This window comes from Baudoinia panamericana (assembly GCF_000338955.1).
Source record: "Baudoinia panamericana UAMH 10762 unplaced genomic scaffold BAUCOscaffold_12, whole genome shotgun sequence".
NCBI classification, from domain to species: domain Eukaryota; kingdom Fungi; phylum Ascomycota; class Dothideomycetes; order Mycosphaerellales; family Teratosphaeriaceae; genus Baudoinia; species Baudoinia panamericana.
Window position 1 is genome coordinate 570,528 of NW_006911268.1, and position 25,344 is coordinate 595,871.

General features: G+C 55.0%; 13 protein-coding genes across 13 annotated transcripts; 6 read left to right on the forward strand and 7 right to left on the reverse strand.

Annotated features, from left to right (window-relative positions):
- Positions 1–245: 245 nt before the first annotated feature.
- BAUCODRAFT_96163 (uncharacterized protein) lies at positions 246–5,394 on the reverse strand. The gene is made up of 3 exons (XM_007681946.1): positions 4,834–5,394; positions 1,790–4,775; positions 246–1,728 (listed from the first exon to the last, which is right to left on the reverse strand). The coding sequence occupies exons 1-3, from the start codon at positions 5,117–5,119 to the stop codon at positions 576–578; spliced, it is 4,425 nt and encodes a 1,474-aa protein (XP_007680136.1). The 5' UTR covers positions 5,120–5,394; the 3' UTR covers positions 246–575.
- Positions 5,395–6,152: 758 nt separating this feature from the next.
- BAUCODRAFT_37738 (uncharacterized protein) lies at positions 6,153–7,137 on the reverse strand. The gene is made up of 2 exons (XM_007681627.1): positions 7,076–7,137; positions 6,153–7,022 (listed from the first exon to the last, which is right to left on the reverse strand). Exon 2 carries the CDS (start codon positions 6,877–6,879, stop codon positions 6,367–6,369), a length of 513 nt encoding a protein of 170 aa, XP_007679817.1. The 5' UTR covers positions 6,880–7,022; positions 7,076–7,137; the 3' UTR covers positions 6,153–6,366.
- A 262-nt stretch (positions 7,138–7,399) lies between these two features.
- BAUCODRAFT_37740 (uncharacterized protein) lies at positions 7,400–8,719 on the forward strand. Its single transcript, XM_007681628.1, has 3 exons — positions 7,400–7,900; positions 7,952–8,123; positions 8,183–8,719. The coding sequence occupies exons 1-3, from the start codon at positions 7,441–7,443 to the stop codon at positions 8,628–8,630; spliced, it is 1,080 nt and encodes a 359-aa protein (XP_007679818.1). The 5' UTR covers positions 7,400–7,440; the 3' UTR covers positions 8,631–8,719.
- BAUCODRAFT_125794 (uncharacterized protein) lies at positions 8,687–10,543 on the reverse strand (the record flags this gene model as incomplete). Its single annotated transcript, XM_007681947.1, has 2 exons — positions 8,687–9,833; positions 9,900–10,543. 2 exons carry the CDS (start codon positions 10,541–10,543, stop codon positions 8,687–8,689), a joined length of 1,791 nt encoding a protein of 596 aa, XP_007680137.1.
- A 129-nt stretch (positions 10,544–10,672) lies between these two features.
- Positions 10,673–11,582, reverse strand: BAUCODRAFT_263334 (uncharacterized protein). Its single transcript, XM_007681948.1, has 2 exons — positions 11,143–11,582; positions 10,673–11,096 (listed from the first exon to the last, which is right to left on the reverse strand). Exons 1-2 carry the CDS (start codon positions 11,248–11,250, stop codon positions 10,794–10,796), a joined length of 411 nt encoding a protein of 136 aa, XP_007680138.1. The 5' UTR covers positions 11,251–11,582; the 3' UTR covers positions 10,673–10,793.
- A 1,154-nt stretch (positions 11,583–12,736) lies between these two features.
- On the forward strand, positions 12,737–14,488 carry BAUCODRAFT_263320 (uncharacterized protein). The gene has a single exon (XM_007681949.1). It carries the CDS (start codon positions 13,207–13,209, stop codon positions 14,326–14,328), a length of 1,122 nt encoding a protein of 373 aa, XP_007680139.1. The 5' UTR covers positions 12,737–13,206; the 3' UTR covers positions 14,329–14,488.
- Positions 14,489–15,573, forward strand: BAUCODRAFT_263307 (uncharacterized protein). Its single transcript, XM_007681950.1, has one exon. The coding sequence runs from the start codon at positions 14,649–14,651 to the stop codon at positions 15,522–15,524; it is 876 nt and encodes a 291-aa protein (XP_007680140.1). The 5' UTR covers positions 14,489–14,648; the 3' UTR covers positions 15,525–15,573.
- Positions 15,574–15,622: 49 nt separating this feature from the next.
- BAUCODRAFT_76715 (uncharacterized protein) lies at positions 15,623–16,933 on the reverse strand (the record flags this gene model as incomplete). The annotated part of the gene is made up of 2 exons (XM_007681728.1): positions 15,623–16,798; positions 16,862–16,933. 2 exons carry the CDS (start codon positions 16,931–16,933, stop codon positions 15,623–15,625), a joined length of 1,248 nt encoding a protein of 415 aa, XP_007679918.1.
- A 599-nt stretch (positions 16,934–17,532) lies between these two features.
- Positions 17,533–19,029, forward strand: BAUCODRAFT_37746 (uncharacterized protein). The gene is made up of 2 exons (XM_007681629.1): positions 17,533–17,859; positions 17,923–19,029. Exons 1-2 carry the CDS (start codon positions 17,685–17,687, stop codon positions 18,624–18,626), a joined length of 879 nt encoding a protein of 292 aa, XP_007679819.1. The 5' UTR covers positions 17,533–17,684; the 3' UTR covers positions 18,627–19,029.
- A 364-nt stretch (positions 19,030–19,393) lies between these two features.
- BAUCODRAFT_37747 (uncharacterized protein) lies at positions 19,394–20,875 on the forward strand (the record flags this gene model as incomplete). The annotated part of the gene is made up of 3 exons (XM_007681630.1): positions 19,394–19,463; positions 19,570–19,882; positions 19,936–20,875. The coding sequence occupies 3 exons, from the start codon at positions 19,397–19,399 to the stop codon at positions 20,741–20,743; spliced, it is 1,188 nt and encodes a 395-aa protein (XP_007679820.1). The 3' UTR covers positions 20,744–20,875.
- Positions 20,876–21,334: 459 nt separating this feature from the next.
- On the reverse strand, positions 21,335–23,667 carry BAUCODRAFT_125800 (uncharacterized protein; the record flags this gene model as incomplete). The annotated part of the gene is made up of 4 exons (XM_007681951.1): positions 21,335–22,102; positions 22,153–23,031; positions 23,081–23,471; positions 23,588–23,667. The coding sequence occupies 4 exons, from the start codon at positions 23,665–23,667 to the stop codon at positions 21,335–21,337; spliced, it is 2,118 nt and encodes a 705-aa protein (XP_007680141.1).
- Positions 23,668–23,669: 2 nt separating this feature from the next.
- BAUCODRAFT_37750 (uncharacterized protein) lies at positions 23,670–24,170 on the reverse strand. Its single transcript, XM_007681631.1, has one exon. It carries the CDS (start codon positions 24,015–24,017, stop codon positions 23,838–23,840), a length of 180 nt encoding a protein of 59 aa, XP_007679821.1. The 5' UTR covers positions 24,018–24,170; the 3' UTR covers positions 23,670–23,837.
- A 239-nt stretch (positions 24,171–24,409) lies between these two features.
- On the forward strand, positions 24,410–24,955 carry BAUCODRAFT_125801 (uncharacterized protein; the record flags this gene model as incomplete). Its single annotated transcript, XM_007681952.1, has 4 exons — positions 24,410–24,416; positions 24,475–24,492; positions 24,546–24,682; positions 24,740–24,955. The coding sequence occupies 4 exons, from the start codon at positions 24,410–24,412 to the stop codon at positions 24,953–24,955; spliced, it is 378 nt and encodes a 125-aa protein (XP_007680142.1).
- Positions 24,956–25,344: the final 389 nt, after the last annotated feature.

A 25,344-nucleotide genomic window follows, 5' to 3' on the forward strand; every position in this document is an offset into this window, starting at 1 on the left:
GCTGTAACACCCTTTTGAGGCCCGACGATCCGATCTGCTAAGCTCAGACCCTGACAACTTTTGGTGAGACTCCGGAGAGTCCGTGCTTTGGCTAAAATAAGCCTTCGCCTTTCGACTTCACTCGTGTACGCGACAATCGACACAAGGGCATTTTTTGGTAGACTCTGTGTACAACGAACATGCGTGGTTGCGCCGGTCTGATGGACGGTTTTCTGTAAGGAGTAACACACCTACAATACTCACGCGTCTCTTGTCTAGGCCGCTAGGTGTACAGCTGAATCTCCATGCTGGCAGCGCGTATGTATTGATCAAGCCAGAGCCTTCAGCGGCATTAACTCTCTTGTCGCCAGGCAGCCAATGCATTCGTGCAACAGCCTACCTTGTGCCAGCGCACTAGGCCGTTGGAAAAGGAAAAGTATAGATTCCTTCACCTACTCCCTATCGGAACGCTTGATGACTATAATCGATCGGGGAGCACGTAGAAGAGGCTATCTGGTAACCGCTTCAGTCTCGATCCAACCATATCTAGCCAGCAACCCCAATATCCAATCCAATATCTCACCCACCATCTCCCTTTACTTCCGCGCAAACCCAAACAACCCCTCCATACAAACCCACCCCCACCCACTCTTATCCAAGTAAGCCTTAACCACCTCTCGACAAACCCCGAACCTCTCCCTATTCAGCTCAGCCATCACCTTGACCTTCTCATCCTCCTCCCCCTTCACCCCCAATTTTCCCACCGCCTTCTCCACGTCAAACAGCCCCTGCAAAAACAACAACTGATTGTACAACGCCTTCTCCCCATACTCGAACCTCATCCGCCCGGAACACCCGTGCGCAAGTCCCTTTGGACCTAAGCAGCGATGGCCATAGACGGACATCTGTCTTGTCCGGATGCCGCAAGCGGCGTCGTCGCAGATCAGGTAGGCGGCGTAGTAGCGGGAGGTATGTCTGCGGATTTGCGCTTCGAGTTGCGCCGAGAGCGCAAGGGTGGAGATGGTCCTTCGGCAGTCTTCTCGCGGACAGGTGAGACCCGTGTGCGCCACCACCGCCATGGGGGTCGTTTCCTCTTCCGGCGTGCTGGTGGAGGGTTGCTGATGATTCAGTCCTCGGAACTCGAAATGTCTCTTACACCCCAAACACAGCAGCCCCAACCCCTCACACTCCTTGAACCGAATATGATCCGGCACCTGACTCTCCAGCGTGGTAATCTCATCCCCTCTTCCCCCCTCGCTCGTCTTACTCGCCCCACTAAGCCGATACTTACTCGTATCCAACCCCAAACACTCCGCCAACAAACTGACATTCGTCCCCTCAATCGGCACACACAATCTCTCCACGGGAGGCAAAATCTGCTTGTGAAGATAGTACTCCACATCCGGCACGAGTCCACTATCCTTCGCAAGAACCTCATCCAACGTACAAGCATTCTTGGCGGCGTTCTCGGCGGAACCCCCGCTGGAGCCGCAGATGATGAAGGACATGACGTCTTTAGCGCGGACTTGTTTGCCCTTGGCCATGAGCTTGAGGGCGACTTGGACGGAGGGCATGGAGTTGGCGTTCGGGTATTCTTTGGGCGCTTTGCCGAGTTGGGTGTAGATGGTGTATTTGTAGGCGGGAATGGCGTTGGAGCGCATCTTCTCGCCTAGCGAGCGAAGGTGGTCGTGGATATGGGAGACGACTTTTTCGGGTTCTTCGCCGGAAAGGAGGTAGTTGAGGAGTTCCCTATACATGTTCGTTAGCAGATGGGACTTGCGGGTAGTCAGAGTGGGGAATGAGGACTCACGTAGAGGTGTCCTTGGACAGCTGACAGTACTCTCTCCTCCTCATATCCAACCCCTTCACCTCCATCTTCTCCCTCCACACCCCATTATCCTCGACCATATTGATGGCGGCATACTTCTTCTTCGCATGCAACAGCAGGCGACGGAAAATATTGTCAATCTCAATCTCCAGCAGCTCATACCGCTCATTAACCGCCTTCTTGAACTCATTGCCCATCTTGATCGCTTCGAGGATATTGTCTTTATTCGTATTGACCATAACCGAATCAGTATCACCATAGATAACGCGCAACGCGTGCGCAGATTCGGCCAGCTCCTTAGTCGACTGCAGAATCTCACGACCTTTGCTCGTCGTCAAGGCGGCTAGGGGCCGGGCATAGAAGCGCGACTTGGTGTACCCCAAACAACCATACATGGAGTTGGCGGTGAGCTTCAAGGCCTGCTGCTTCACGTCCCAAGTCTGCCGCTGCTCCTCGGAGATGCTCTTGTCCTTCATCAACTTCTTGACCTCTCGTCTCCGGCTGACGAGTGTGCGAATCAGACGCGGCAAGATGCCCTTGTTCGCCGTGTCCTCCGGCACTTCAGGTACCTTGTCTTCGTCCGCGCCAATGTCTGACCGGTCGACAGTGGTGAAGCAGATGTTGAACTCTTGAATAATGGACGGGTAAAGCGAGTTGAAGTCCATGACGAGGATGAACTTGTCGTACAGACCCTTCTCCGGCTCGAAGACGAGACCGCCTTTGAACTTGTCCTTCTTCTTCGTGTCCGCGGCATCGGCCTCATCACCATTGTCCGCAGTGTCTTCGAGCTTCTTATTTGCCGCGCCTTTGCCGTAAACTTTGTCGGGACAAATGAACTTATTGCGGTAGAACTCATGCAGCAAGATGTACTCGTTCCGCTCAGCGCGCGTACCAGAGAGTGTTCGGGCCCAGGAGTTACCAGCCAAGTTTGTCAGAACCTTCGACAGGGGCAGGAGTTGCCGCTTTAGCGCGATTGCGGCGATGAAGTACGTATCCAGCTCGCACATCTTAACGTAGTTCATCAGGCCTTCTCGGGTGGCGGCCATGGCGAGCGCTTTGTCGTTGTCGATCTCCTTGCGCACATGATTGCCTCCAAGATACAGCTTGACCATCTCATCGAGACTCCAGCTCTGGCAGGCAGTCATTATGCTCTTGCCCATATCGTTCGCAAGATCGCAGAGCAGGCGACCGGCAGCAAGATGGCGCTCAGCGAAGAAACTGCCGCCACCCTTGCCAACGTTCTTCGGCCAGTCGCTGCGCTTTAGGCGGCCAATGCGATGCCAGCCGGGCGTTTTGCGGTCGCGCATTCGTGTGAGCAGGACGTTGTAATCGACGTCGTCCAGCTTGTGGCCCACGAAGGCGTCGGGATCATGCATCTGAATAATGGCCAGCAATTTGCTGAGCAGTGCAGGTTCGTTCTTCTCCATAAGTATCTGACCCTTGTGTTTCTCAGCCTCAAGCTTGAAGCCTAGCGGGTACTCGCCGTTGGGACGCATGAAGGTGAAGGTGCGACTTGGAAGCTTCTCGGGCGGCGTGGTGTCTGTCAGCTGCACGTCTGGGTAGAAGCGTACACTGGCGACGAGTATTTCATTCTTGTTCTCCTTGACGTTCATAGTCGTACGCAGCGCAAGCGACATTAAGGTCATGGGCGGTGCTTCTAGGTTGTCTGAATCGCCGACCGTGGTGATGCCGTTAGGCTTCGTGACCTGCAATTCCAACTTACACCACGAGGCGTTGTTGACAGCCTGGAAGTCGGCACCTTCGATCTTGAGCCAGCAAGGGCCCATGATATTCTTCCACAGCACGAATTGCTCGAACAGTGCCGTGTTCGTACCGAAGACGTGGGAGAATGTTTCTCCAGTCATACCCATTGGTAAGGCTGGCTTGTCGTATGGATAGAGCAGCTTGAGGTAGTCCGCTTCTCGCGGTATGTCCGGTAGCTCAAAAGCATACTTCCTCGAGCATGGCTTGATCTTGTGCATGTTCACCTTGAACTTCGTCATGAGCCCATCAACTTCTTCGTAGACGTCACTCATCTCGACTTCGTCAGAGGTGTCACGTCCATGCCGCTGACGGTGCTCGCGTGGCAGGAAATACAGCTTGCGGAGGATGTTATCGACCTTGACGAAGCATGATACGTAAGTGCCCTTGGTGCGATTCTTCACCTTGCCGAACAAACACAGGCTGCCATTGACTTCGGTGTAGTCAGTCCAGAAAAACCGCAGCGTACCGTCATCTTCCAGTGCGTCCTTAGCAGCAATCTTTCCAGCACTCACTGCTTCGCTTGACGAGCTGCTGAGGATATTGAGCTTCTCCGTGACATTGTTGATGGCCGTCATGTCAATGCCATCCTCTGGTGCACGCGTCGGCGAAGAGCTGTCGGGTGTCGGATACGACGACTTGACAATCTTCGGCGCGGGTCTGCTACCCTTGATGTTGACGTTGGCGGTCTTCATAGCAGCATGACCCTGGGCTTCGGCGACTTCCATGAGGTCGTCGTCATCCTCAGCAGCTTCTTTCTTAATGACCGTCTGCTCCTTGCGCTCTCCGGCTTGGGCGGCTGGCGAGGACGGCAACGGGTCGCTCATGGGAACATCATCATCTTGCGGGTGGACGTAGTAGCCGTCATCATTATCATTGACGACGGCCGCAATGGGATGAGGTGGCGTGCTCTCGACATTCTCAGGCGCCAAACGCTTGTAAGAGCGCACTGATTCTTCTCGCGGCGGAGATAGTACCCTCGTCTTCCTCCGATCATTACTCTTGATCGGTTTGCCGTAGGACGGAGCACGAGAAGGGACATTCGCATCGACTTCGCCGAGCAGACCGGCCAAGAAGTCATCGTCCTCTGCCGTGCGGACAGGCTTCGGTTTTGGTGCGGAGGCTGCTGCATTGGCGCTGAAGAACTTGCTGATGCCTTGATTGAGCTTCTGTTGCCGCTCCACATCGTCCTCGCGCTTCCGTTTGGCTATGCTGCGGTCAGTCACTGTACAGAGCAGTATGTGGCGTGGGTGCAACCAACTTACCAGCTTTGCTCTGCTTCGGCAGGTCCTCCTCACTCTCATCATCCTCGTACACCACCCGCTGGTCTTGCCAATCCTCGCGTCCGTCATCAGCGTAGCCTGCACCGTTGTCGTCTACTACAAAGTCATCTTCGTCCAGTCTTTTGCGAACGACCTGCTTGTACTGCTCATCATCCACCGTCTCGTAGATGGAGTCGGCCTCTTGCACCTCGTACGCATCAAAGCCCGTCTTGCCCGCCTTCCGCAGCGCTCGCAGCTGAGCAAGACGCTCCGCTCTCGACACTGGCATTGTTAGAGATGATGTGCCAACTCTCCAGACAATGTTCTGTAGAATTCGAGTAAAGGTTGAAGCTGTCAATCAATCAATGGCGGGGAGACGCGACGTGCCCAAAACCGCGCTTGCTTCGCGTTTCCACGCTAGCGACCCGTCTCGCGTCCCGCTTCCGACGCCGAAGCTTGCCAAGACCTGCGAAATCCACACAGCTTTTTCCGACGAAGCGAAGAACAGCGACACCTTCAATCCCACCAACGCAGCATTCCATTGAGCGCATACCGGCAACATGACGCTCAAGCACAACCAGCAGGTCCCCCACAACCGTATGCCCTGATAAATACCGTGTTCAAAATATGCATGCACAACTGACCTACTGGGTGTAGACTTCCGCAAGGACTGGCAACGCCGTGTCCGCGTGCACTTCGACCAGGTAATTCCCCTCTCACCGCCACCACCAACACCCTGAGAGCAGTGGCGCCTGTAGTGCATGAACCCAGCCATCTGACAACGATACCGAATGTATAGCCCGGCAAGAAGAAGGCTCGTCGCAACGCTCGTGCCGAAAAGGCCGCTCGTCTTGCGCCACGCCCCGTCGACAAGCTGAGACCCGTCATCCGCTGCCCGACCGTCAAGTACAACCGTCGTGTGCGTGCTGGTCGCGGCTTCTCGCTCGCGGAGTTGAAGGTGTGTATCACAACCAATTCTTACATCACGGCTTCGGCTAACATGATGGTTGTCACAGGAAGCAGGCATCCCTCGCAAACTCGCTCCCACAATCGGCATCTCCGTCGACCCCCGCCGCCAAAACCTGAGCGAAGAGTCACTCAAAGCCAACGTGGAGCGCCTCAAGGCCTACAAAGCCCGCCTCGTCCTCTTCCCCCGCAAGGCCAAGGCACCCAAGTCTGGAGATGCTACTGCAGACGAGATGAACGCGGCCAAGCAAGTTGGGCACGAAGGTGCGGTCAAGGAGACGCAGAAGTCCTTCCCCATCAGCAACAAATTCACCATCGAGGAGGGCAAGGTCGCCGACTTCGAGAGCGAGGAGGCGGCGTACCGGAAGCTGCGAGATGCCCGAAGTGAGGCGCGGTTGGTAGGGAAGAGGGAGAAGAGGGCCAAGCAGAAGGCCGAGGAGGCGGATTCGGCGAAGAAATAGACGGTCATCCATAACCGTCTGGCGTGTACAAGCAACCGGCATTAAGTGCAGCCGAAGCAGAATATTTCCCGTTGTACTGCTGTATCTGCTGTACTGCCATACCCGCACTCTACCACCCCCAAGTCCCCGGCCCACCTTTCACCGTACTCCTCTCAATATCACTAGTCATCCACCCACCGTAAAAATCCCCCGGCTGCGGCTCCACCTTCTCCCCATCGACATAACAATCCCACGGTCCTGCATAGAAGCTCAAATACCCCCTAAGCGCCTCAAACCCTTTAGTAGGACTCTCATAACTCCATATCCTATTCCTCACTACCTCCCCTTCTCCCTCCTTCTCACCCCCAGGCTTCTGGACAGCGTAGTACGTCGCCCGACCTTTCCACTCACAGAAAGAGCTGTTAGACGTCTTCTGTAGTGGAATCTTAAGCGAGGAGGGGGGCAGGTAGTAGGTGGGTGGGTGATGCGTTTCTAGCACCCAGTAGGCGGAGCTTGTTTCCGCGATGGTGTGGTCATTCCACTTGATCTGCAGATGGCGGGCAGTGGGCTCGCAGAGGGGAGGGCGGGGAAAGGTGCGGGGGTTTAGGGTTGGTTTCGAGGCGGTGGCGGCGGTGGTGGACATTGTGCGGCGGAACACGTGACAGGGACTACTACGTAAGTAGACTGTGGAGAAGTGCATGCGATGAGGTGAAACGTAAGGTATCAATGGCGCGAGGGGGCCAGAAGTCGAGTGCAAGAACGGAACCAGTTCCGGAGGTTCAGTGACTTTGATGTTTCAACGACTGCTCCCTGATGCTTCTTGGCGAGTCAATGCTCACCTCACTCCAACCATCACCCCGGCCTCTAGCGGTGGGCTTCCGCCGATAGAAGTGAGCATCCTGACTTCATTTGTTGGTGCGAGATGCTGCCTGTCCGTATTGGTGAACATGTGCATTGATCGGAGCACGACATGCCGAGGTTCAATTTGTCATCCTCATTGATGGCTACCGACCAGTAGTTCTGTAAACAATGTACAGTATTCGGCAGATCAAAGTAAGAAAGTATTGCTCTCTTCATCTTCTCTCCTTCGCGTAATCTCCTCCGGTTTCCAATACAAATTCCCCTCCATTACGACAAGATGGTCGAATCAAGACTCTTCCAGCCCCTCCAAGTGGGCCACTGCCACCTGAAGCACCGCATGACCATGGCCCCTCTAACCCGCTTCCGAGCAACAATGGACCACATCCCCAGTCAATACGCAAGGGAGTATTACGAGCAGCGAGCTTCCGTCCCCGGCACCCTGATCATCACGGAAGCGACCTTCATCTCTCCGCGAGCGGGAGGCTACAATAATGTCCCCGGCATCTGGAACGACGAGCAAGTCCAAGCTTGGAAGGAGATAGTCGACGCCGTTCACGCAAAGGGTTCGTTTATCTATCTCCAACTCTGGGCGCTGGGACGGGCGGCGGGCGCAGAGCAAGCCGCGAAGAATCTGCAGCGTGAGGGTCCGTTTCCGGTGGTTAGTTCGAGTGGAATTCCGATTAGTTCGGAGTATGAGGAGCCCGTGCCGATTGCGGAGGAGGAGGTTCCGGGGTGGGTGGAGGAGTATGCGAGGGCGACGAGGAATGCGATGAAGGCTGGGTTTGATGGGGTTGAGATTCATGGTGAGGGTGCCGGTTTTCATTCAATTGAGCTGTTTGTTGACATCGGACCAGGTGCCAATGGCTACTTAGTCGACCAATTCTGGCAAGATGTCTGCAACATCCGAACGGACAAATACGGCGGCAGTATTGAGAATCGCGCCCGATTCGGCTTGGAAGTGACTCGTGCCGTGATCGGAGCATGCGGTGGCGATGCGAAGAAAGTCGGTATGCGGTTATCGCCATGGTGAGCCTCCCTCCTTCAACTGTCTGAGTCCACCCACTCGCACTAACATCATATATCAGGTCGACCTTCCAATCAATGCACATGAAAGACCCGATCCCTCAATTCACCCACATCATCCGCGAACTCAAAGCCCTCGGCCTCGCCTACCTCCATCTCGTTGAATCACGAACCGGAGGCGGCAGCGCACCGACCGCCATCTTCGAGTCCGTGACCGGAACCAACGATAAACTGATCGAAGTCTGGGGCTCCGAACTCCCCATCATACTCGCCGGCGGCTTTGATGCAGAGAAAGGACTCAAAGCTGTTGGTGAAGTGTATACGGGTGAGAATATCTGCATCGCTTATGGTAGGTTCTTTATCAGTAACCCGGATCTGCCGTTCCGGATACGGGAGGGTATAGCGTTGCAGAAGTATGATAGGAAAACCTTTTATACTCCGGAGGCGCCGGAAGGGTTCATCGATTATCCGTTTTGTGAGCAATTTGTGGGGCAGGGTAGTAAGTTGTAGATGATAGAAGCTGTCTAGAGCAGGAAGCAAGGAGGACGGTGCTCTCCGTCCGCCCCTCAGTGCGCTGTGTCAAAATGATCATTCTTGATGGGCTTCGTTCGGACAATAGGCGAAAGATTGAACCATCTCCGTATCCTATCAATGGCGAGCCTGGTCCGCGGCACGAAACCAGTCTTCTCCCACTGCGCCTGCTCCCGTCTGCCTCTCCCAAGCGTTTCGAGGCTCCGGGTTACGTACCTACCCTTTTCTGGGGCGTGGAAAGTGTTCGAGTCCACTCTAGGCGAGGCAGGTATATGGTCGTCTGGATACTCGGCGTCTGCGACGTTGAGGCGACCGGTATGCGCGTCTCCTACGCTTCTGCTACTGTTCCGGGAGTCCATCGCTGGAATGGGCGGGAGCAGATTCTCCCATTGTTGGATGTTGGGTAGCCAAGCCCATGCGAAGACCGCGCCGGCCAGCATGAGAATCGCAAAGATGACAATAGGACTACCCAGCTGCCTAGAGTTCACCGTTGAGAGGAAGCCTCTGCCCCAGGTCAAGTATGCGACTTGAACCATTATAGCGCCCAGTTTGCCGCAAGCCGCAGCGATTCCGTGACAAGTACAACGGTATTCGGTCGGAAAGATCTCCGCTGGTATGACGAACGTCAGGGTGTTCGGACCGAGACTGAACACGAGTTGGATGAGCATCGATAAGGGGACCAAACCGTACTCGGCGTTTGTTCGTGCTTTTAGCCGGAAGAGTATCCCAGTCGCAAGTAGTAGGAAGAAGAGAACGACGAAGGAGCTGATTAGCATCACTCTGCGTTCCCACTTGTTGATGAGAAAGACCATGAGGATGCCTCCTGCCAGTGACCATGCCGCCACAGTCACCAGCGACTCGGTGATGTTCTGGTAAAGCACCTTATAGATGCTCCAGGCTGTATCGGTTGCAGCAGAGTTGGCAAGCCAGGAGGGGGTGTAATTACTAGCAGCAGCGTACATCGATTCCACGCATCCATTGTGCATTGTGAAGTTAGATCGACTGTCCAAGAGCCCTAACAAACCATCGGGCCAGTTGCTCGGCGAAGTGGTGGTGCAGTTCAGACTCCACGGCGGAGATACGATGGTTTGATTGAGCCACGGAGACAGAAGCTTCTTCTGATCACTGTGTGACCAGAGTGCGCCCTCGGGGCCCGGACTGTTGAGGCCAAGGCCGTAGAAGCTGCGGATAAGCTGTTAGCTTGCGAGTATGGTGTGTAGATACGTGGGCATTGTTCGCTCGACTTACGCAAAATCGACGACAAACGAGCAAATCGATACGCCAAGAAGGTGAATGACGTTACCTTCAGTAATGAAATACTGCCAGATGTCGGCACGAACGGTGGGTGGCGGTACGAAAAGTGTGTAAAGCTTCCACACCTTCCACCACTTGGGCTTTTCCTGACCCGCAAAAAGAGAAGCATAATCGGACGAGTCGTCCCCACTGTAAGGTGCGGCACGCCCAGCGTCCATGTCTGTCCTCGCTTGAGCAGGCACCTGCCCGTTTACGTTGCCGTTGCCGAGCGCTGAATCATGGCGACCGTCACCGAGCCGCGCTTCTCCTTGGGGCTGTGTTTGCGGCAAGCTTCGGCTCCGAGCGAAACTCGACCTATAAACGCCTTTGGTATCCTTCAGCGCCCGCAAGATGCCCGGCTGGTTGCGGTGGACAGCGAATGTATAGCGTCCCGACTCCGGAATAAACCATCTGAGTAGGATCGCAACAATTGCGGGTATTGCACCCACGCCAGTGATGACTCGCCACAGTATGTCCATGCCGAGTACTGCGATCGGTCCGTCGTGTTGAAAGTCGAAGTGCCGGTTGAGGCCTGCAAGCGCAGACAGACCGACTACGTTCGCCGCTAGCTGACCGAGAGGTTGCATCAGAAAAACCATGGCGAGCATGGGACCGCGTATATGGCGAGCGGATCACTCCGACGTGATGCATGCGCTGAGCGGGTATTCAGCACCTACAGGGGTAGCAATGTAAGTTAAACAATCGTCAAGACGGAAGCTCTTGCCGATGCCAATGCCCATCACAAATCTCAAGCGTAAAGCCACGCAGTAATACTCATGGATGTCCACCCTGTCAGAATGTTGGTAACACCTACTGCACTACCGGCCAGGCCGACGGTGGTGAAGATGACTATGACGAGCTCGACACCGTACAGCTTCTGGCGTCCGAAGACGTCGGCCAACAGCCGAACAGCACTTGGCCCATCGCGGAGCCGGTGAGGGTAAGAATATTCAGCACAATCGCTTTCTGTTCACTTCCCAACCTTGTGCCGTCCCAGTAGATGTACGCCAGGCATGGTAGGATGGCGTTAGGCGCAAAGAGGTTGTAGGAGTCAGTGAAGAAGCCACTAGCCGCCACGCTCAGTATCTGGCCGTTAAGACCATGGCCGTCAATGTACTCGGTCATTCTATGATACTTGGTGCTTTCGTCCGCCTGCGGTCGTCAGTATACGAAACAACAACATCAGGGGAAGAACTACGTCAACGTCCAAAGCGCGAACGACAGCTTGGCCCGCTGTATTCCTTCCCGATGTTAATGCTGTGACCGTATTCCGACGATCGGGGGCTTGGTGATCAGAGTCTGTCATATCGGATAGTAAGATTGCGAGTTATAGCAGCAGCCTAGTGACTATAGTAGAATTGGCAGCAAGCTCTCCAGGGGACTATGCAGGATGTATTAGCAGAGTCTGAGAGCTCAGTGCGAAACATTCCATGTGGGCTGAACCCAAGCTGCACATGGCGAAGGTTGTCAAGCTATCGAGAATGATGTGGTGCAATTCCCAGGAAGATCATATACACAGTGAGCAAGGCTGAAGTTAGGCTAAGGGAAGCCTGATCGACCGGTGAGCCGCTCCGCGTGCACCCGATATATCAGTGAGGTCTCAGACGGTCGCCCAGTTCTATGTCGGCAATCGTGTATCGGAGTCTAATACTTTTTGCCGCTGTTTCGCAATCAAGACTTCCAAAGAACATGAAGGGCTCCAGTATGGCGACGAATGAGCGCGCTCCGGGGCTTTGGCGGGCGGTGGCAGTGCACGTGGCGTGCCTACTGCGGGCGCGGCACATTGCATCCAGAGCCGACTCATCATTAGAACCTCGCTAGCCTGTGATGTCGGAGTAGGCTATCTCATGTGCGTCAAGGTCCCTAGCCATCTTACCATGTAGAATACAAGAGATCTATTGTGCTCGGATCCTGCGTCATTGGCGGTATATTAACACGTTGTAACCGTTATAAGGCATGCTCCCATCAGCATGTTGGCCCCTCTTGGGTTCTCTGTCCTCGAGCTCATCGAGGCCATCGGGCACCTGAGGACGCTTTGTAGAGCATTTTGGGGAGATGGAAAGATTCCGCAACGTTCTGTGAAGCTAGAGAGTCAACTTCACCGCACGGAAGCTGCCGTCAAACGTCAAGAGTGGATCGCGCAGTACTTTGGCGAGAGTGTTACGAGCCTTTCAGCACTTCAAGCAACAGTTGCTGACTGCTTCGACTACTTGCGCCACAACGAAGCCATAATCGATCGGTATCGCTCTCCTGAAAGAGTGGTCCAGCAGGCTCTTCGCGCATTCGACAACAAGATTGATGATTATTCAGCAGGGAACTGAACGAGCTCCGTGGAGAACTTGTGCTGCAAAACACACAGCTGCTGTTAACTAAAGCGCCCAACGTCGATGCTCATACGCAACCTGCAGTCAGCCCTACGCATGCCCACACTGCAGCGAGCCATTTGCCGAACGGAGCAGCCAACGGCCCATCAAGCAGTGCAGTTTCTAGTACCAACCAGGTAGCTCACCGTGGACGGGCGCCACTCACAGCAACACATACACCTTGTATACCCCCCAACTCCGAATTCAACATCGTCGGAGGTCTTTTCCAGGAGCTTCTGAGAATTGGCTACCGATACCGTCGTCTCGAAGGGCACGATGCTGTCAGGCGCAATGCTGCTAGCTTCGGTTCCGCCGAAATCGGTAGTCATGAACTCATTGGCGTCGTGCGTGAGAGGGAGAACCTCAATATTAACTTCCAAAACACCATGTCCTCGATCCTAGCTGCGATGGATATGCAGGACTCCAATCTGGGCAGTCTGACAATCGAGGATGTTATGAGTCATGCTCAGGTTGATCACGCCAACACAGTCATTCGGACACTTCCTGCCGGTGAGAATACGAACCTTGCCAGGTATCGGTACATAGAGCAGGTTCAATCAAGCCCGGATGCGACACAGCGGGCTTGTTGGGTTGAGATACGAGTAGACGACCAACAGCCCATATCTGCGGTGGGCTACCGCATTCTAAAGCGAAGGCTGTATTGGCTTGACGAGTGCCGGCAAACCCTACTCGAGCATCAGCTACCTGAGCAGCCCCGAAAATGTCAGCCCAACACACTGCACCATGATGATACCGAGCTACGGCATTGCGTAACTTTCCAGAAAGCGTAGGAAGTACGAGGGCTGAAGCCGGTTGAGCCCAAGGGGCCAGTCAAGGTCCGATACATCTTTGGGGACGACTCAGAGGCCTACCGTTTCTTCCACTTGGACCTTCACGGGATGAGTCTGCGGTCAGAGTTCCATGTGTACGCCATTGAATCACACTTCCAAGAGCTGGCGTTCAAGCTATGCTTGAAACTGTGGCAAAATCGAGGAGGCTCGCCACGCGGTACTTTCTCCTTTCCGGTTTCAGACAAGCATTACGAGTTCAGTGTACAATGGTTCCGCAGCCCGCTGAGAGTCGTCGACTATAAGCTAAGGGAGGGGCGTCAGCGGCATCCAGTCGTCCGGCTTGATTTAGGAAGTCCTGCGGAGGGTGCGTCACCAGGGAGGCGTGAGGAGTCATCCGTCCGGACGAGGCTGGGCCAAGCAACTCCGCCTTTGCGTGCCCTATTCAAGCCGAAAAGCCGTCAGAGATCAACTTCCTCAATGGAAACGGTCAGCAGCGTGAGTACCACAGCCTCGCAGAACACCATAAGCCTGGACACGCCAGATCCGCCACCTAAGATGGTCGAACGGGTGAAGTGCCTGAACGTAGAATTTGCGAGCTTGTCAGATGCCAATCGGTTCATTACCGACTTCGATGCTGTGTGGAGGTCCGATTCCGGGGCAGAAGCTGCCACCTCAGATCAGACAAGGTCCAGAGACAGGATAGGCCCTTCGAACGATGCTCGAGGACCTTCCAGTCAAGGGCAAGAGCCTTTTGTCAGTGGTCAACGCCACTTGACCTCTGATAACGGTCGGTCACCGTCTGTGCTTCCCAGCGATAGATCAGAAGGTCAAAGTCCTCCACAAAACGATTCGATACAGTGGGACTCTCCATGGCAATCGCCGACGTCACCTACCAGTCTGAGTGTTCTTTCAGCTTCCCCACCAAGTCCATTCATGATACCGCATCGGCTCGCCAGAAACAGTGGTCCGAGTGAACTGCCTTCGATTCAGATGCGTACCAACAGAACAGCGACTGACCTTGTGCCGCGTTCTGCCGTGGTATCTCCAGAGGAGGAGGAGTTGTCCGCCTCTACAGCTGGCTGGCGAGAGCAAAACTCAGCGCGCTTGGAGGTAGTAGGCGAGCAGGACTCTGCAGGAACGCAAGACGCTGCGGACGACGACGAACTGCATGCGTCGTCGATCCCTACGGAAGAGCAAAGGCGCAACACAACGCATGACCACTATCGATAATCATATCGCACGGTAACGCCCGAGTGGGACAGAGACTTGACGACGATGTAGACGCGGGGCTATACATGTACACATAGGAGCACGATAGGTATCACTTGAAGTCGCGAAAGGCACGCCGAGCGGCCACTCCCGCCTCGAAATTGGTCCGGACCGAGGTTCTTTCCAAGCCTCCACCCACCTCGTCTGCTCGGCTACGCATAGCCGTATATGAGCATCCTGCAAGCATCGCTGATCTTTGAATACTGTAGGTATTGACAGAGTAGGTTGTGTAAAGTCTCTCATCTTTTTAGATTTCAGGAAAGGCAACATTGTTCCTCACCATGGCCAGCAAACGCGTAGAGCAGATTGCTGCCCACCTGAACTACCCCAAGGGCATGCTTGCTGGCCAGGTCGCCATTGTCACAGGATCGGGTCAGGGCATTGGTGCGGAGACGGCAAGACTGTTCGCCAACGAGGGTGCTAAAGTAGTCATCTCGGATATTGACGCTGCGAAGGCCAAGAAAGTGGCAGACGAGATCAACGCCGCCGGTGGCCAAGCCGCCGCCATACCCGGCGACATGCTGGATGACAACTACATCAACGAGCTCGTCAAGAAGACCGCCGAATTCGGCAACGGCAAGATCCACATCATCGTCAACAACGCCGGTTACACCTGGGACGGCGTGATCCACCGAACAACGGACAAGCAGTGGGATACCATCCTCGCCCTGCACAACACGGCGCCTTTCAAGCTCATTCGAGCAGCAGCACCGTACTTTCGCGTCAAGGACGGCGAGCCGAGGAATATTGTCAATATCTCGAGTACGTCCGGTCTGCACGGTAATGCGGGTCAAGCCAACTACGCGCTTGCCAAAGCGGGTGTTGTAGGTCTGACGAAGACGATCGCGAAGGAGTGGGGCCCTCAGTTCGGCGTCCGGGCCAACACAATCGCGTTCGGCTTCATCTTGACACGATTGACGGCTGCGAAGGAAGAGGGTGCGTTCGTGACCACGCCCGACGGCGAGAAAGTGGCATTAGGGATTCCAGGGGCACAGAAGGCGGCACGAGAATCGGGAGCAGCTGCCTTCAAGGATATTCCACTTGGAAGGGCGGGCACGGCGACGGAAGCGGCAAGCTCGATATTGGCGGTGGTGAGTCCGCTGTTCAGCTACGTAAGTGGGCAGACGATCAGTGTGACGGGTGGGAGGAATATGTAGGCTTTGTATCCGCTTTCGCTTGAACGCAATCACCAAACCTGCAGGCGCCCGCAGTGTGAGAGTACCGGCAGAGGCAAAGGCCAATGCCTAACCCGAACTCAGTGCTTAACCAGCGACTCGCCGCTCGCTTCCTTCGCCTTGCCGTACTTCTTCAGCCTGATCGCGTTGACGCTGATGAAGCCCGTGGTGTCTTGAGGCTGGAAGTCGCCGATCTCGTCCATACTGCTTTCGCTCTCGTCGTACAGCTTCTCAGTGTCCGACCATCGGCCAAGCACACTGAACATGCCCTTGAAAGCTCTGCACCTGACCGAGCCGTTGACGTGCTTCTGCGAGGCTGTGATCGAGTCTTCGAGGAACTCACGCTCGGGTGAGAAGTACAGACCGTTGTACAGCAGCTTGGCGTAGTTGAAGGTGACGAACTGGTCCCGCAGCGCTCTGATCTCCCGGTCCATGACTAGACCTTCGAGGTCGACATGTGCGGCACGTAGCATGGTGAGCCCTGGCGTCTCGTAGCAGCCTCGCGACTTGAGGCCGATGAAGCGATTTTCGACAATGTCAATGCGGCCAACACCGTGCCGTCTCGCTATGGCGTTGGCGGTGAGAAAGACGTCCACTGCATCCGTCTTTACGCCGTCCTTGCATTCCAGCTTGACCGGTAAGCCTTTCTGAAAGTGGAGCGTAAAGTCTTCAGGTTCGTTAGGCGCTTTCAAAGGGTCGACCGTGAGCTTCCACATATCTTCCGGCGGCGTGGTGTTTGGGTCCTCGAGAATGCCGGCCTCATAACTACAATGTGCCAGATTCTCGTCCATGCTCCAGGGTTTGCTCTTTGTGCTCGTCACAGGAATGCCCTTCTCTGCCGCATAGTCCAGCAAGTCTTTCCTGCCCTTGAATCGGTTGTAGAACACCGGATCACGCCAAGGCGCAATGACCTTAATCGTGGGTTGCAATGCGTAGAATGCCAGCTCGAAGCGCACTTGATCGTTGCCTTTGCCGGTGCAGCCATGACTCACTGCGAAGCAACCCTCCTTCTGCGCGACTGCTATCTGCGCGCGCGCAATGACTGGGCGAGCGAGAGAGGTGCCGAGTAGGTAGACATTCTCGTAGATGGCATTGCAGGCAATGGCAGGGTAGCAAAGCTCTTCAATGAACTCACGACGGAGATCCTCGATGTAGCATTGACTGGCGCCGATCTTGAGAGCTTTCTCTTTCGCTGCGTCGAAGTCTTCCTCTTGGCCAACATCGGCCATAAACGCTATCACTTCATAGCCTTCGTCCTAAAGTCATTGAGTCAGTTACTCCAGAGTCAACATGCGCAGCGGTTAGGGCACGCGACTTACGAGCAGGTAGCGGAGGATACAGCTAGTGTCAAGGCCGCCAGAGTAGGCAAGACAGACTTTCCCTTTCGACATGTTGGATTGCGTGTTGCTGTTATTGAAGACTGGAGACAACTTCACACCAACGGTTTCAGCGTTGCGAATCAGTTCTGACTTTGCGTCGCAAAGAGGGAACTTTTTGGCCCTTATCGATACTGCATCCGGAAGAAGTCAAGCGTCAGGGCGGAATGGATCCTAAGCGAGAAAGAAGCCGAAGAGTCCCCGACGGCACGCCGAGAAGATGCATGTGTAAGGTAGGTAGAAGGAGTTTGGGAGTGCCACACCCTCAGCTCGTCGCCTCCACTCAGTGTACAGGTGCGCCGCTGTAACGTACTCTCACCACGACATTTTCAGCATTTCCGCCTTCATCCGGAGAAAGCCTCGACGTCCCATCGGTGGCGCCAAACGAGCCAAAGCCGCTGCAAATTTGCAACCCGCTGATCTATCAGGCCTACCGGATGCACAGTGACTGCGAACATCCGAAAGACCCGAACCGCAGCTTCTCCGCCAACCCTACTACACTTATATCTCAGCATGACTCTAATGATGTTGTTTGTCAGCACTGACAGTCATGCGTGAGCTGCCGAAGTGGCAAGTGCAGGCTCTTTACGGTTGCACCACTTGTAGGAAGGAGTGGTAAAAGGTTTGTTGCTTCTGATGTTCCGTAGCCTGATCTATTCGCTTTCGATCTCTCGTGCAACGTGAGGTAACCTCGTTGACTGCATCCCTCATCTTTCTGTTATCAGTACAACCCAGCAAGAGTAGGGTATCTCGGCCTGCCAGCGTGATGGCGCCGGTCATATGGGGTCTTGACCTCGCAGAAATACGATGGGGCAAGTTCGCCTCCAAGTATATGTTTGGCAATCGAGACTACCACCTGCGGCGAACGAAATTCGTGGTATATCAATGCGCGCTCATTTTCTGCGTTGTCTCCGAATCGCTGGGCACGGCGGCGCTGTCGGGTACGTATTGCGGTCGAAGATTGTCTTCATAACGAACGAAGCTGACTGTCCGCTTGCCGACAGATTACATTGATCAACAGCGCCGCATCCAGACCATCGATCACCGAGCATATGTTTACAATAATGACTACATCGGCGCAGCGTCGTACAATATCTTTGCTGGCGTTTTCATCGCATTCATCTTCGGCGCCGCATTCTTCTTCGATTTAATCTGGCCAGAGAGATACGAGAGCAAGAGCGTGCGGTTGGCGTGGCAGATTTGCGCAGCGTTATCCGTCATCTTCCATCTTGCGTCGGCAGTCACACTGACTATCATCACCTGCACACGACGGGCGTACATTACTGGAGTCAGTGCTGCTCGAGCGGAGTATCTGCTAGGTCAGTTCCATAAGGACGCCGGCCCACAGCTTGAGTACGGGAGAAACGGCAGAGCGCTAGCAGCAGTGGTATTTGTGTGGATAGGATGGGTGAGCGTCGCCGCGAGTGGAGTGTTACTATGCCAATCGATCCACAACACGGTCTCAGGTGGTGGACCCAAATCCAGGCATGCGGCAGGAAGGGAAGAAGCACATTACTACGCGACCACCGGAAGGCGGCAGCCGGAGATCGTCCGCAACCCCAGCATAGTTGAGACGGGAACGGAGAAAGAGACGTCGATTGACGATCCAGAACGAGCGCAGTCGGCACCGTCGTATTCAGCTTCCCCTCGGCGCGGAGACGGCTTCACCAACGCGTCACCGGCGGCCGATATGCGATCTGCGCCTTGAGGATGCAGATACGCGTCACAGGTATAGCAGGAATGGACGGTCAACGCCGGTGCACGCTTTGCAGCAGCATGGAGCTCTTGGACAGAACAGTCCACAGAGTTCCATGCAAGGCCGAGATACGAGTATGATGACGGAAGAGACGACTTTCTCTGTTCTTGCAACAGGCAAGCCCAAGCACGGGGAGGAATCCGATGCTGCTCCGACGCCGTTAAGCCGAAGAAGCTGGGCGGCGTTGACGAGTGGTCTGGCCGATTCGGGGTGGAGCAGTCGGTAATGATGCGTAGGAGGGACTAGGCAGGTAAAGACCGAGATATCGTCTGGCCATAACGGAGTAGCGTAGGCCAGGCATCACCGGATGTAGGCAGTCTGTAATATTAATGCTCATGTTGGACTACACCTCAACCTGGGACGACCACTGAATCGTGCAGAATAGGCTTCACTGTTGAGGCATATTGTTTGCGACCGCGTCTAGAAGGGTCTTTCTGCCAAGCCATATCTTCCATTGTGACGATGTGGCTCAGTGAAAGGGGGATGGAGGGGTTCGGAAGGTGACAAGTGTGGGGAAGCTATGACCGCCTCTCACCAAACAATCCACGTCATACTGAGCAGCTAACCACGTTTTCTTTCCCTGCTCTCTGCAATTCGGCCTTCACTGCCACACTTCCACCCAAACCTACTGTACCTCAAACACATCCCTCACGAGCCACAGAGGTAATCTTTCAACGCAACTCACCAAAGCACTTTAATCAAAACTCATTGAAGCTGCCAGTATGAGGTTCGCACTCTTCACCGTCGCCTTGGCGGCATCAGCGACGGCCAACGTCTTCAGCAATACCGGTAAGGACTACCCTTCCATCAATATCCCCTAAAGTCATATCTTCGCGTACAGTGCGGGTGTCATGGCGGTGGAGGACATGGGCTGACTGACGCCGAGCCCGTACAGCATACAACAAGTGGCACGAGACGGAGCTTGAGCGCTGGCTCTCCGACCACAACATCCCCTACCCGGCACCCGCCGACCGCAAGGACCTGCAGGACCTTGTGCAGAAGAACTGGGATGACAATGTCGCCAAGCCGTACAACAGCTGGGACACCAACCAGCTGTCCAACTACATTACCTCGCAGGGCCAGCAGGTGATGAAGGGCACGGAGAAGAACAAGGACAGCCTCCTCTCCCAAGTCCAGAAGTACTGGAAGGAGACGTCGGACAGCGCCAATGATGCGTATGGAAACGTGGCCAACTGGATCTTTGATTCGTGAGTAATATACAGAGCTCAAACAGAAAGCGCCAGGACTAACCCACCCCAAGCTGGACCGACTCCCAGCTCAAGGCTTTCCTTGACTACCACCACATCCCGAACCCGACCCCGAACACTCGCGACTCGCTCCTCTCCACGGCTCGCTCCAACTACCAGTCTGCTGCCGACAAGGCCGGCGAGACCTTCAACTACCCTGGTGACTGGCTTTACCAATCCTGGTCTGACTCCGACCTGAAGCAATGGCTCGACGAGCGTGGCGTCCCAGTCCCGCAACCGAGCAGCCGCGACAAGATGATCGCTTCCATTCGCCGCAACTCCAGGACCGCTTCCGAGGAGGCCTCTGCCCGCTACTCCTCCATGTCCGCATCCGCCCATGGCGCGCAGCAGTCTTTGACCAACCAGCTGTTGGACTCCTGGAGCGACAGCCAGATCAAGGAGTGGTGTGACAAGAACGGCGTCAAGGTCCCGCAAGGCAGCAAGCGCAATGAGCTTGTTGCTCTCGCCCGCAAGAAGTACTCCGAGATGTCCGGTGACAATGTCGCCTCCTCGGCTTCCGGCTACTTCGGTGCCGCCACCTCGTCTGCCGGCAACACCTTCGCCCAAGCAACCCAGGACGCCTACGGCCAGTTCCGCGGCTATTACGACTACGTCATGAACCAGCTTGGCATGGCTTCCTCCCAGGCCAAGGCCAGCTTGAGCTCTGCCTCTTCCGTCGCCAGCTCCTCGGCCTACAGCCTGTCCTCTGCTGCCTCCTCCGCCGCCGCCTCAGCCAGCAAGCAGGCATCCAAGAGCGGTGTAAACGCGGCCGCCGCGGCCAGCTCCGCAGCCAGCTCGGTCAGCGCCAAGGCTGAGTTGTAAAGCATCTCCCCGACCAATACGCGACTGAACGGCAACTGGCTAGGATGAAGCTCACGCTTCGTCTCCGGAGCCATAACAACAGTATGACCCACGATATCAGTATGAGGTTAAGTTCTGAAAGCTGCGGATCGAAGCGCGCATGCAGCATGATGATGGACGTACGAAAAAGGCGCTGAGCTTTTCACCCCCTATGGCGCATGAGATTGAGATAAAATGGTAGCGGGCGAGCGATGATGTACTCTTAATACCAAGCGGAGGTAGCGTAGCATAGCTGCAATATCGTGTTCGACAGTATGCTCCACCTACGTCCGAGCTTGCTGTTCGCATTCTTCGAGTCAACGGAGATTAGTCTCTATCGCAAGCCATCCTTGATAGTCTTCGACAACCTTCTGACCACCCATGCTCGCCGCACCAAGCTTACGCCTTACTCTCCCGCGAAAGTCTGCGGGCACCGGCGCCAAATGGCCACGTCTGATATCAGCCATATCCTCAGCTCGCTCAAGCTTCTGGAAATCACGTGATTCTGTTCGGGACCACTTCGCTCGTCTCTCTGAGCATCATGACCTTTCTAGCTTCATTCATTAGCGTTATCTACCAATGCCATATGCACTTATAGTGCAATATCCGGCTACCCAGCCGATCATACTCCAACGGGCTAATCCAGCTATCATTCGTCATCCTCAGCTTCCCAAACACACTCCCGCCTTTCCACACGAGCACCGCCGGATCCAGCTCCCGTGGTGGTGGCGCCACAAGGATCTCCTTTGGGTATTGCGGAAGTGCAGCACGCAGCTTCATCTCCAAATACTGACCCAAATAAGGCGTCTTCGACGCTCCGCCGATGAGCATGATACTGCCGAGTAGATCACGTCTCTTGCGCTCGTCCATGCCGCTAGCGTGGTGGATTGAGGTTAAGATGGCTTGCTCGAGCGGCATGACTGGGACAGTGCGGTCGATGATCTCGGTGTCTGGCTGCGCTCCTTTGAGTTCGCCGATCTCGTCGCCGTTGAGGTCGTCGCCGGTGGGGTGTGGCGTGCCGCCGTCGTCTGGAGGAGGTGATGCAGCGGGTGAAGAGCGTGGTGTTGGGTCGTTGTCGCCGTTGAGGTGGGATGGGATGCCGAGCGGTCGATTCTTAGTCGGTGTCGGTGCCACTGGAGTGGCTAGCGGTCGCACTGGTTGCGCGGACGGTGCTGTCACGGCGGAGGGAATGGCTTGGTTGACGTAAGAGATGACGGCCATTTGCGCTTTCGACAGGGGATCATTCGGGTGGCCATTGTAGAGATCTGTTGAGCGTGGGATGAGGTGATGCCGCCCGCTCAGTTTGTCCGAATGATCGAAGATTGCGGGTCGGAAGTAGCCCTATGAAAAGGTTAGCGCAGCTTTGCGAGAGTGAGCAAAGCTAGACTTACCATTGGCGCCAGCACGCCCTCATCGTAGATCTTGAAGGTGTATTTTCTGGTGTTTTGACCGTGCGCTCGAAGGTGGAAATCGTACATCTGCACACTGATGTTCTCATCGCTCATTGTCGTGAAGCCTCCCTTGAGTTCCTCGGCCAGCAGAAAGTCATGCCGACGCATCAAGTTGAAGTCCGCATAGTGGAAGCGGTCGAAGAGCATCATCTTGACGAACGTCTCGGTCACGTCGTAGCCACCATACTTCATGTTGATGCGTGACTCCTCCATGATCATGCCATCCTCAACGCACGAGATGCTAGTCTTCTGCGCGCCTATGTCGACAATACAAGCAATGCCGAAGCCGGCGCCGAACGTAGCAGCAAGTGACTCCTGGATGAAGCAGACGCGCTGAAAGCCAAAGTCGCGCAGGAACTCTTGCAGCACCATGCCGACCATGACTTTCTCGTAGAGGTCCGGGATGACGAAGACGCAGCTGTATTGGCTCCACTCCCGCCTATGGGTAAGGCCGAGCTCGTGCTTGATACTGTCCTCCAATATTAGGAAGAAGTCGCGTTCCAGCATGTTTCGGCCCGCGTAGTCTTTTTCGTTCAGCCAGCCGTGACGGACAGGCCAGTACAAGTGATAGCGTGGACGTGACCGCTCCGGTATCCGTAATGCTGCAGCACCGACAATGTAGTCGGGTGCGGCCTTCTCATTGGCTGGCAACTCAGTCCAGTCAATGCGAAGCGGATCGCTGTGCTCCGGTATGGTCTCTGGTGGCGTTGTTGAGTTCCACTTCGTGACAAGCTCACGCGAATTGGGCAGCACTCGGCGCTTGTTAGCCCGCCTGCTAACCTTGAAGTCTTGCGCCATGGCAATGTACTCTTTGGCGAACTGAAAGGCTGTTAGCATCAGTAGTAGTGGCGTACTCTGCAGGACCCACCTCGTCACCGAACCATTCCTCAGACGGCGCGTGGTCATCGAGTTTGATCCGCTTTGGTCTCGGCTCGCTGTCATCTGCTTCTGAGCGCTGCGCCTTCTTAGCAATGACCATAGGGACAGTCTTTGGCAGCGCATCCGTAGCCAGACCAAGCCGTAAGTTCTGACTGCCAACGTGGATTACGATCGTTTTCGAGCCGAAATTGTCGCCCGCAATGTCGTCCATGGGTACATCCTCATCAAGGTCTGGGTCAGGCTCAGCATAGGGTTCGCCATCTTGTCCAGCTTGAGCCCGTGCCCGGTCGATGTCGACAGCGGCCTTCTTGCGCGCATTCAGGCGTTCTTCCTGCTGGAGCCGTATTGCCAGAACTTGATCGTCTCGTTTAAGAAACTCACTACGAGCGTTATCAGTCAGTAGCCCTTTCAGCGGCATTGCCTTTGCAACCAGTCCGTGGAAATCAATCGCTTGGGGCAGGGATTGGGCGATGCAGTCGAAGAAGTGAGGCAATACCTCCGGGCATATTGCACGTTAAGAGCGTATAAATGCTTCTTCCCTCCATGCTTGTCATCCAAGATTTTGCGTCCGACCATTGTGATGGACGTTTGCTAAGTGAAGATGTTTGGCTCGACAGGGTTGTTGTTGGACTTGCGAAGGGTGGGTCAACGTACGTATAATAGTTCTTCTGATTGATCATATTCACCTGTGGCCAATTTGTGAAATCCATATTGTTGTCCGTGCGAGCCAGTCCTACGCGGTTTGCTTAGTATGCACGATGCAGGTGCGCATCCTTGGGTAAGTAGTGGCGCGGCGGAGTGCTTCGGTGGTAAAGCGTGGAAAACGGTTCGATACATGGCACGCCCATCATGCGATCGAAGGGAAGGAGGTTGTCAGACGTACCTTCCTCCCTCAGAAGGGCACGGCCTGACTTCTTGCCCACCATCTTAGTGATTGTCTGGCAAGCTTGCACAATCCGAATCTGGTATTAGCTTAGTGTCTGCCGCCTACAGGTGGTGCAGACGGTTGTTGATATGTGAATATACTAGCTTCGCAAAGCTTATAGACGCTTGACAATCTAGTCTCATCTCGCAACGGTGATCGGTCGAAGTGGAGATCTCAAACTCGTGTAGGAAGGGTGAAACTACAGGACATTCATGGCCAAAAGTCGTGGCAGCGGACAGCCCCCACCACCAGCGACAGCGATCAACATCAACAGCTCGGAAGCAACACCGTCACCGCCCAGTGCATGCGACGAACATCTCCTCCGCGTACGGTCTTTACCAAACCATAGTAATTACTGTCTACGCCAAAGTCGACCTCCCCGCCTACATCAGCATGGCTGGTAGGTCTGCTATGCTTTGCAGCTATGAGCTGTTGAACGCTAACTGGTTGCCACGTAGACTTCAGCCAGATCGCGAGTACGCATACGACCAAGACTTGACGGCGTATAGGATACGCTGACATGGGGTAGAGCAATTCGTACAGTTCTACTACGACACGTTCGACGATGATCGCATGAAGCTCGCTCCCCTCTATACCGAACAGTCCATGCTCACTTGGGAAGAGAAGCCCTTCCAAGGCACCACAAACATCATAACGCAGTTGCAGGTGGGTTCCCGTGCCTTTCACGAAGCTCGAGCCGAACTGACATAGTATGCGCAACAGGAGCTCCCGTTCCGGCAAGTCAAGCACCAAGTGGCCACGCTCGACGCTCAACCCTCCGACGAGCAAGGCAGCATCCTCGTTTTTGTCACAGGAGCACTGCTGGTCGAGGCCGAGCAACGGCCGATGAGCTACAGCCAGACCTTCCAGCTCAAGCGAAATGGGGACAGCTACATCATTTTCAACGACATGTTCAGGCTGGTGTATCCGGCCGCATGAGAGTAAAAGTGCTGTTTACAAGTGACAGGCGAGGCACGGAGTGTGCATAGCGTCCAGACACAGTTGAATGGAGTTCTAGGGTGGCCAATGAAGCATTGTACGACGCTAGAGGCGTTAGCAAAAGCTGTTGCCTCTAGGGAAGAGACTCTCAGTCTGGCCGTGGAAGCGTGAGCACAACACTCTTAGTTCCCTACAGGCAATGCCAACGACGGCTATGAACGAAAGCAGAACAGCCGAGGGCCTTGCAGATGATATGTGTTAGAGACCACTGATATTCGCATGACTCGTGAAGACCTCGGCCCCACTTTACAGTAAATTGCTGGTGTGACTTGCAAACGTGCCTTCCTCACAAAACTCCACGTTCTGCGTCGATAGCAGAGGTACACTGT